Source organism: Notothenia rossii (genome assembly GCF_949606895.1).
Source record: "Notothenia rossii genome assembly, chromosome: 3".
Lineage (NCBI taxonomy): Eukaryota > Metazoa > Chordata > Actinopteri > Perciformes > Nototheniidae > Notothenia > Notothenia rossii.
The window spans coordinates 21,408,041-21,418,654 of record NC_136901.1 but is presented as its reverse complement, the minus strand read 5'-3'; the positions used below and the strand labels follow the sequence as shown (position 1 = coordinate 21,418,654).

The 10,614-nt window shown below is 42.2% G+C and overlaps 2 protein-coding genes across 10 annotated transcripts in view; one reads left to right on the top strand and one right to left on the bottom strand.

The window, feature by feature from the left end:
* ablim2 (actin binding LIM protein family, member 2) overlaps positions 1-10,614 on the bottom strand; it is a 101,120-nt gene that overhangs the window by 62,152 nt on the left and 28,354 nt on the right. The gene's annotated exons all lie outside the window — the stretch shown is intronic.
* Positions 1,327-9,527, top strand: LOC307033522 (uncharacterized protein). 4 transcript variants are annotated; one of them, XM_079672032.1, is made up of 3 exons: positions 1,327-1,429; positions 5,715-5,808; positions 6,241-9,527. In XM_079672032.1, exon 3 carries the CDS (start codon positions 6,957-6,959, stop codon positions 8,736-8,738), a length of 1,782 nt encoding a protein of 593 aa, XP_079528158.1. In that variant the 5' UTR covers positions 1,327-1,429; positions 5,715-5,808; positions 6,241-6,956; the 3' UTR covers positions 8,739-9,527. The 4 variants fall into 4 exon arrangements, with proteins under 4 accessions (XP_079528158.1, XP_079528161.1, XP_079528159.1 ...); XM_079672035.1 differs by having other exon boundaries at positions 1,373-1,424; XM_079672033.1 differs by lacking the exon at positions 1,327-1,429 and adding an exon at positions 2,452-3,431.

Here is a 10,614-nt window from a genome sequence, read left to right as displayed (position 1 = left end):
ATTTGTGACCTGCTTGGTTTAGGGGTTACTTGACAGGAGAGTAAAACCAACAGCAGTTTCCAGATCCACAGTAGCCACACATTCTTCACTTCTAAGGACCTGACTCAGTAGCTTTATAGTGTGGCTGTGAGTCCAAGACAAACACATCCTGCAAACCTCTTAGATCAGCTCAGGACCAGTGCTTGAATTGGGCCGGTACTCACCGGTACGCAGTACCGGCACTTCTGATTTTTACCCATGTGGTACCGGTGTTACAGTATAAGTTGAGTCATGACAACTGGCGACATTCTATTATTTTCGTCATAGGAATCCGGGGCGTGTACATTGAGGACCCATTGTTGACTTACCAGGAAAGAAACATCGTTTGTCGTTTACGTTCATCTTTTGCTATATCTGCCTTCCTAAGATCACTTTGCTGCACATTCAGTACTCGTATGTGAGGTTGTGGGTGAGAGTCCGATATCGTGACGCTTACAGGGAGGTATCGAACATTACAAAGTAGGTGACTGTGTGGATGCCTGTTCAAAACATTGCAAACTTCAATAAATCATTTAAATTATATATTTGTGTCCGACTTTCATTTGTTCATCGTTCTTAATGTGATGTATAGTAGCTTTGATAGCTGTCCATACCTTCAGACAGCCTAAAAGTAAAACACAAGTTGTTTATTCACAGCCCGAACGCTCATCGAGATGACTGGATCAGTCATGACAACTTGTGATCAGCTCCGATTAAATTGTGATATCAATTCTGTAGCTAACCTCCAGGGAGCACGTTTATTTTATGAAATAAACGTTAAACGTATAGGCTTAAAGGCATAATAGAACTACCGTATTATATGTATTCAACTTGTGCCCCGCTGGACATACTTTTCTGTGGTTTACCGTTACTGTGACATATCAGTATAGCCACGGAAGATAGTTTGTGTGTTTAATTCCCATGCATCAAGGTTATTTTCATGTATGTAATTGTTTTTCCTGCACAGTGTAGAGTCTTGTTGTGATGAGAGGGATACAGGTATTTCATAAAATAAACGTGCTCCCTGGAGGTTAGCTACAGAATTGATATCACAATTTAATCGGAGCTGATCACAAGTTTCATGACTGATCCAGTCATCTCGATGAGCGTTCGGGCTGTGAATAAACAACTTGTGTTTTACTTTTAGGCTGTCTACATGACGTGGCCTGCCGACATTGCCACTTTCATACAGATCATACACTAAAGCCCTCGATTGGTCTCTGTGTGTCATTCAAGCTCGGGAGGGTGTGTGTTGGTGTATGTGTGGCGCGCGCGAGCGAGAAAGCGCGCGCACCGGTTACGTGTATTGTTGTTAGCATCTGGTGCTAGCTAGCTGCGCTAACGAACAACAAGGTGGAGGGAGAGTCATTTGCTGTCAGACTGAGAGGCTGATAACTACAGCTCTGGTGAGGTAAATTACTCTCTGAGTCTTTAGATAGTTAACTTAGTTTAAGTTATCTCAGTGGGTCTCAAACGGTTCGGTCACCATTTATGTAAACACATATTTCCATTTGAGGGGGTAGTGATTCGTAAAATATGCATGAATAATACAAACAAAATGTTAACTAGGTGAAAAAAGCTAAGATAAACTTGTTGAGAGCTAAAACTAGTCTTTGCTGTTGCCTCAAAGAGGAGCAGGGGGAGAGGAGGGAGACAGGAGAGGCCGATTCAGGAGCCCAGACACACTCACAACTATAAATAAACCAAAAACAAATAAATAAACAAGTTTCAATGTTTTTTCATATTGGATATTGTATGTTATTGGTTATGGCCATGTACTTATGATTTTATGATTATTTAAATGTATACATTTTTGTTTCATATGGGTGTAGTCTCTTTATTTCCCCCTCAAAATGCACCAGATTGATGCATTTAAGTCCAACATTTAAAAAAAAATCTTACCGGGGGAGCATGCCCCCGGACCCCCTATAGGATTTGAGGCCCGGCCCCACTGTTCCCAAATAGATTTGCAATTTTTTTTAAATAGTAACCCATCTCCATATGTTTCTTTTTGGGTAATAGATTTAAACTAGAGGGCTATCACTTTGTGCAGCAACGCTATTGACAAATAAATCCAGCAAAATGGCACAAAAAACTGGTAGTGGCCTCAGGGACGAGGAGTCATTTAACCAGCCAGTAGGAGTCAAGCTTTACTTTATTTTATATCCATAAAGAAAAAGTAAATCTGTTTACAGTTGTTTCATTATGGATGTTGAGAGGTATCCATATATCTCTTCATTTTGCTCTCAAATTGCACCAGATTGATGAATCTAACTTCAATATTTAAAAAAAAAAATTCCCGGGACCCCCCTAGACTAGAGGGTGTCAGGTCCACTCCCCACTTATAAAAATAGCACTTTACCACTGCACCCCCTCTAATCTCAGATGCACCCTGAGTCATTTTGTTTAAGTACAGTGAGCCTTTCTAAAATATACAGTAAAGAGACAAACCCACCAGCATTATAGGATATACTATGACTTTGTGCCAAATACTTGTTGCTGATTTAGAGTACTGGCACCTTTTTTATTCCAATTCAAGCACTGCTCAGGACGATAACCTTACATCATTACTTGTTGGCCTTATGCCTGGGTTCCTATTAGTCCAAGTCCCATAAAGATTTGCATTTAAAAAAAAAAATACTTTGGGGATACCAAACATTTTTGGGGTTAGCATTTATGATGAAATATTCATGAAGTTTTCTTTGGAAAATTCACAGATCTTCTTTTATTAAATGCATATGGCTAGATTGCAATCTGTTCACTGACTTACAATTGGATGAAGACCAGAAAAGGGATTTTAGACACCGTTGAAGGTAGAAGATGTGTCTTTTTGGGGGGGCGTACAGTGGTCACGCTAACCAATAAAGACAAGAATTTAGGAGGGAAAGTCTTGACTCCTGAAGCCCAGTTGATTGGAACCATATGGAAAAGACAACGGTCCAAAAGCAAGAAACGGCTGGGAGGAGGGGTTGCAGGGGAACTGGACAATCCCCACAGGAGCAATTTGGGGTGAAGTGTCTTGCCCAGGGACACAACGACATGCTGACTGCAGTGGGGTTTGAACCTGCGACCCCCTGATCGAAACACCTACGGACAACCCACTACGCCACACGCCTCCACATGTTGTGCTTTTAAAGAGTGTGTGACATTTGAGGGTAAAACCCAGTACATCTAATTCAGGTTGATTAAAGGTTCCTTTCTATGATATTGAGTGTCACTTTGCTGTGTTCCTCGACTGTCCCTCTACCCGTACAGTGCCATCTTCTCCACCAGCAGTTGTCCTTATCGTCAATCAGCCTCTCTGCTGTCTGTTCCCCGGCTGACAGCCACAACTGCCTTTGTCCCAAAGGTCGTAGCCAGCAGGCAGCTCTCATGTCTGTGCTTCTGAGAACACACACTGACCATGGACAAAGGTTCGCAGCTTACCACCCTCACACATATTCACTATAACTATTTGATAGTATATATATTTAGCATCGCTCTTTGATGCACCATGAAGCATAACCCAAACAGCTAATGGAGACACATTTACTGTCTGGCTCAAAGACACTTCATCAGTGCACATTTTGTTTGTTGCTGGGATTTAAATCGAGAACCTCCCCATGTTTACATGACACTAAAATCCATAGCGAAACAAAGATCTTGAACCTCTTGCAACAACTATATTCTTTAACATGAACACTATTTTGAAGGTTCATCTATAAAATAGCCCTGCCCACCACAGTGGAACACACAAGCAGTTATCTCTCAGATGCCTTTTCAAGGAGCCCTGCAGAAGCCCCTCCTAAAAATAGAGCGTCCCCTCAACTCACGGGGATCTACGAGTTCTCTGCAACAATCCGGGTGTGAACCATCTGCAGATCAAAATGTTCACATTAGTACAGCACCAGTACTCTGTGATGCGGAGCTGTTGACCATGGGGATATTCACTTTCTTATCAAAGTAAAAAAAAAAGGACATGTCGCTGAAAAATGTAGAAACGTTATCCTTATTTTCATAGGAAAGCCATTGGCGTATATCATATTATAAAAATGATGGTATATTAATTAAATAAATGGTGTTTTCCTAAATCTATGAACCATAATGTTGGAATGCTTTGTAAATATACAGAAGAGATCAAGGGCAATGTCCAGACCTTTGTATTGCCATTACTTCATCTCGATAGAAAACTCACTTCATTTCCTCACCCTTTGTAGATGCCAAGAAAAATGAATGAAGCAAGCCTACAGTGCAAATCTACGGAGCCCCCTAGGGGACATGGAGAAGAAAAAAAAAAAAATTTGAACAAAAAAAAACTCAGATGACGCCGCGTATCGAACTGTTCTGATAAAAACGACTCTGTAGCTCGTTGTCTACCTTGCTATGATTGTGAAGTCATGTTGTTTGTATGTTTACAACGTTATATTCATGATTTATTGATCTGCGAAATTCAAATCTGTCAATAACTCAGCTCAGAGGGACGTGCATGTCCCCTCGCTCTGAGTGTTCTCTTGAGGTGTCTTTCACTTATGTGAAACCCGTGCCTTTTGCCAAGCACTGATGTTATATCTTTATATTTAAGGCCAAGCTCAAAGTAAAATCGAGGAACCGCTCCATTGTTGTGGTTTCTGTGTTGCCGTAGCAGCCGAACTGACCAGGAAGTACATTGACCTAAATGAAAAGTTTTTGCGAGATCCCGCAAAGGGGTTTTGCTCGCAAAACATTTATACATTTTTTTTTTCTTCTCCATGTCTCTTAGGGGGCTCCGCACTAATCCCCTGCTTAAAGTCCTGTTGTACAAACAGCCAAAAGGAACAGAGACATCTCATTCTTTATCACTATCACAAGTTTCTTCACAGTATTATATTGATTATTTGGATAACGATACAACATCGTGTTACATTTATTAAATCACAAGAATATGAAACATACAGAACATGTATTTTTGGGGAAATCATAAAATAAACTTATATTGCTGGTAAACACTTGTCACTAGAAAGAGAATAGCTGGTCTACCTTAAAGAGCACCTTCAGTTGGCCTGGCCCTGTTCCGCTCCTTTTATTGCAATTTTCAGTTGGCTGGAAAGACCAGTGGGCTTCAGTCTTAATGAGTTGTAGCATTTATTTACAGACAGAAAAACTTTACACACACCACAACTCCCTCTCTCTATCTGCATCGATGCTATGTATATATGTATATATATACATATACATTTATTAATGAATCCCACCCCTTAAAGTGATTTATTGAACTTATAGCACTATAGATACACAGACATTATGAGTTATTACCTATCCTGCTCACTTGTGCAGTCACGCCTGCAATCTGACCTTAACAGCATCTGACCCTGCGTCAGCAGTTAACCCCTTACCTCTCTAAAAGATGACACCACACAACCGTGTGGCTCAGGCCTTGTAAGGACAATGGCATGTCATATAAACAGAGAGGTGAATACATTTAACCAATTTAACTAGTTACCTGAGTGAGAGTAGTGAGCACGTTTAACACTGGATTCATTAATATTGCTGATGCTACTACCAAAAATACTAATTACAATATTCACAATATTATAACAGTACTAACCAGAACGTTTTTAAAGCAGTCAACATTGCCCTGATAAGAGGAGTAAGATAACTAGTGATATAGTATAATAACTAGTTTACTTTCTAATTAATATTTTCTGTGAAACATATGATGACTGCCGTTCCTCTGACAGATGACCAGACACTCCTTCCACATGGACTGTGAAACCAGCAGATGTGATCCTCTTGTTACTGCAGCTCTGCTGGATCGCTCCCTGTAGTTCAGAGGTACCTTACTATTCCTTTTCTGATTTCAGATCATTCAATCATTAGTCCAACATCTCTGCTATGTCAAAACTCAAAAAGTCTAGTTCTCAAATTCACCTCCATATATAGGAATTACATTTATTAGGCCGATTACAGATGATGTACATCAAGTGCCAACATTTAGTGCAGGACGAAGTTTGCTCTTAATGTAGTCAAATGGAATGGTTGTGGGTCAAATCCTACTTTCAAACAGGAGACCAGTCCATGTTTCATCACAGTCTGGCAAACCTTGACAAAACCATAGCTGCCATCAACATTAAAAAAGGTAGAATATGAAATATGTTGGCAGTGGAAGTAAAAATAATAATATGAATGTAAATGTACAGTACAAAGTACGAAGGTGAAGATAGGTTGTTACGGCTGCTGCCTTCCTGATCGTTTGAGTGTTTTCAGCTGTGTGTTCTATGTAAATGAGCTGTGCGGTTGCCCTCCCGGTATTGGCTCCCATCTCCTGGTCCGCCTCCTGAAGATTGCGATTGGAGCACGCCGGGCCCGACGCACTCCAATCGCAGCGCACAGCCGGCGCACACCTGCTGGAGATGACTTCAAAGCTTGGGGACAATCCTCATTCTGGAGGCTCTGTAGGTGGACAGATGCCTCTCGCTACTTGCTCTCTGTTCTGGGGTTAAAACTTGTGTGATTAGTTAGAGTGTAGAGTAGCTTAGTTAGTGTTTAGAGTATAGTTAGGATTTGTGACTGTTGCCTTTAGTTTAGCTGTGTTTCTGTATAGATTATTTGTGTTAGTTGTACCACTTTTAGAGTGAGGTTTTGTTTCGTTCCTTATTTAGTATATTAGTATGTATTTTCCCTGTATGTCTTAAGACTCCCTTTTTGAGTCCTCCTTTAGTTGGTTATTTGTCAACCTGTGCCCTTTTGGCTCTTTTGTTTGTTTCAGGCTGCTTGCCTGCCATTTTGTTCACAGCTGTTTTAAATAAACACTTATAATTAATACCAATTCCATACTGGTGTGTGTTGCATTCCTCTTCCCCTAGTTGGGACGTAACATACATGGGGGCTCGTCCGGGATATTAACTACTTTCCTGGGGTTATAAGTGGTTGTGTGTAGCTAAAAACAATTTGGTAAGGTTTGATTGCAGTTTTAGCTGAGTATGGCAACTTTTGATTTGGAGTCGTTTTTGGTCTGTCCTTCTCATGAGCAGTTAGTTCAGTGTCGTAGAAACGACTTATATGAGATAGCGCAACATTTCGGTCTCCCAGTGGCAAAACAATTGTTAAAAAAAGAGTTAAAGGCTCTGGTGGTGGATGAGTTGGTGGAAAGGGGTTTTCTGATGCGGCCTGCACAAGCTGAGCTCACTGTGCCAAATGACCGTGCTAAACCAGAGGGTAGTGGCAGCGAGGGGGGCGAGCCGTGTGAAGCACTGCTCAGGCCGCCTCGTAAATGTCCACCCTCTCCGGTTGGTAGTATAGATTCCCGGGAAGGGAATAAACTTAAAGTCCGCCTCGCCCGACTTCAGTTAGAAGCAAAAGACAGGCAACAAGACAGGCAACTTCAGTTGGAGGCAAAAGACCGGGAGCAAGACAGGCAGTATCAGTTTCAGTTGGAGGTAAAGAAAATCGAAGCCGATAAGGAAATGAAGAAAATCGAAGCAGATAAGGAAGTCCGGGTGCGGCAGATGGAGCTAGACTCCCAACTGCGCGCATTCGGTGCTTTTGACTCTGCCGGAAGAAACTTGCCATCTCCACCTCCTCCACCTGCCTTTGACGTGAGTAACCATATTTCGCTAGTGCCAACATTCTGTGAGACTGAGGTGGATGCCTATTTTGGCGCATTCGAGAGCATTGCTACAGCATTGCGGTGGCCGGTTGAAGTTTGGGCTCTGATGGTAACGTGCAAATTACATGGAAAAGCTCGGGAAGCGGTTGTGGCTCTCACGTTAGAGGACAGCCTGCAGTATGACTCAGTAAAAGGTGCCATCCTCAGAGTGTATGAGTTAGTTCCTGAAGCTTACCGGCAAAAGTTTAGACACGATAGGAAGAGTCCTGATCAAACGCACGTAGAGTTCGCTAGGAAAAAGGGAATGTGTTTTGCTAAGTGGATTGCTTCATGTAATGCTACCGATTATTCTTCTCTGATAGAATTGATCATGTTGGAGGAGTTTAAGAAGTGTTTGCCTGATCGCATTGCGGAGTACGTGAACAAACAAAGGGTAAACTCTCTCTCTGCTGCCGCTGTGTTAGCTGATGAGTATGTGCTGATGCATAAAACTGTGTTTTCCCCAGTCTCTACGGAGAGATCCCGCCGTGTGTCAGCCGCACCATTTACTCAGCCAGCAAATGTGTGTAACGTGAACAGAGAAGAGAGGGAGTGTTTTTACTGTCATAAACCTGGACATGTCATCGCCAATTGTGCAGCTCTGAAACGCAAGGAACAGCGGCAGAATATATCCCCGCCTAAAGGCATTGGCCTGGCTACACGCGCACGCGCACGCGCACAGGCAAGTAAATGTGACCCTGATGTTTCATTAGCTGATCCTGTGATTGTGCCTGTGCCTTCAGATGAAGCTGTGTCCGAGGAGAAGCCAGAAATTGTGGCTCCCCCTCCTCCTCGTGAGGATGTCGCGAGACTGGCGCAACACGCCGGCTCAGACAAGCCTCTAGACTTCTCGACACTCCCGGTAACCCGAGAGCGTCAGCTCGTGTATCGGATCTTAGTGTTAGTGTTGGCTCTACAACATGCTAATATTGATGTTGGACCCAGCCTTTGGCCAATTGTGATGTGTACATGTTACGATCCATTCATATTCTGCCCTAGCGTGTCCACGCACAATCAGCGTCTCCTGCAATGGGCTCGGATTGTGCGGGACTACAGCAGTAGACACCCGTCATTAAAGGGTTCAGAGAATGTGTTGGCCGATGCTTGTCCAGGTTGAGTTTGTGATGTTAGTGTGTCAGGTTGAGTTTGTGATGAATGTGTGTTATTAGGAATTTCGTTAGAGTGCTTAGGTTCACAAAACCTGTGGGTTTGTGTCTTAAGGGGGGGAGTGTTACGGCTGCTGCCTTCCTGATCGTTTGAGTGTTTTCAGCTGTGTGTCCTATGTAAATGAGCTGTGCGGTTGCCCTCCCGGTATTGGCTCCCATCTCCTGGTCCGCCTCCTGAAGATTGCGATTGGAGCACGCCGGGCCCGACGCACTCCAATCGCAGCGCACAGCCGGCGCACACCTGCTGGAGATGACTTCAAAGCTTGGGGACAATCCTCATTCTGGAGGCTCTGTAGGTGGACAGATGCCTCTCGCTACTTGCTCTCTGTTCTGGGGTTAAAACTTGTGTGATTAGTTAGAGTGTAGAGTAGCTTAGTTAGTGTTTAGAGTATAGTTAGGATTTGTGACTGTTGCCTTTAGTTTAGCTGTGTTTCTGTATAGATTATTTGTGTTAGTTGTACCACTTTTAGAGTGAGGTTTTGTTTCGTTCCTTATTTAGTATATTAGTATGTATTTTCCCTGTATGTCTTAAGACTCCCTTTTTGAGTCCTCCTTTAGTTGGTTATTTGTCAACCTGTGCCCTTTTGGCTCTTTTGTTTGTTTCAGGCTGCTTGCCTGCCATTTTGTTCACAGCTGTTTTAAATAAACACTTATAATTAATACCAATTCCATACTGGTGTGTGTTGCATTCCTCTTCCCCTAGTTGGGACGTAACAAGGTACAAAGAGATGACATATCAAAAATGTGTTTTTACATTTGGAAATGATGCTCTCATCAATAACCTGTCTGTCTGAATGTGAAGTTTGACAGCAGGGATCATGTGTCTGGATCCCAGAGGCTGTGATGCAGCAGAAACAGTGAATGACTAAGCAGGTTACACTTCGTTTTTGTTTTTACGTGTTTATAAATGTATATGCTTTGATTATCTAATAACTGAAGAAAAGCTGATTGGGAGGTAAAAAGACAGTGAGGTATTAGAACGGTGTGTGTTTGCTAAGCATTCATTTCAAGAGAGAAGCAGCATGACTCATGAAAACATCCTGTCAGCTGTTTGAGCTGGTGCAGGAACATGGCATACAGTAAAGGTTCATCACCTCAGGACAACAGCAGCTTCACACACACACACACACACACACACTTTGAAGTGCACAAAGACACATTACAGTCACTAGTGGGACAGCTTGTCACCAGTTACTCTGACTGATTGGCGTTTCAATTGCTACCTGAGGAATAATACCAGGTTGATGTCATATAAATGCATGAATTTTCACAGTTCATTATGCATTGACTGAGAAATTGTGCTTTTCAAATCTGCCTGCCATTTTATAGCGATATACATTTTTGGATGTGAATGTTAGAAAGACTAAATGTTTACTGGTACAGCTAGTGTGCTGACTGACAGATGGTTTACTGGCAGGTCAGGAATAGTGAGGCGTCGCTGTGACTGCTGACCAGCAGCCAGCGATGACATCACAGGATACATGAGACAGCCTGGGGAAGTGGGCTGTGTTTCTGCATGTGCTTATTTACTAAATGTCTAACGTACTCTCCTTTAACTGTGTACATACATGTGGATGTGCATGACAACATGAACATGTTTTCCTTCTGGTCATTCATTTTGATTTAATAAGAAAAAAAAAAGTAACGAAGTTACAGTAATATATTACTTTTTGCTGTAACGAAGTAATGTAACGCATTACTAATGAAATTTGGGTAATATATTACCCGTTACAATTCTCAGTAACGCAGTTACACAACACATTTTAACCCGAAATGAAATGGTGTTTTGTTTTTTAAGAATTCACAAATATTGCGAGACATTCCGAC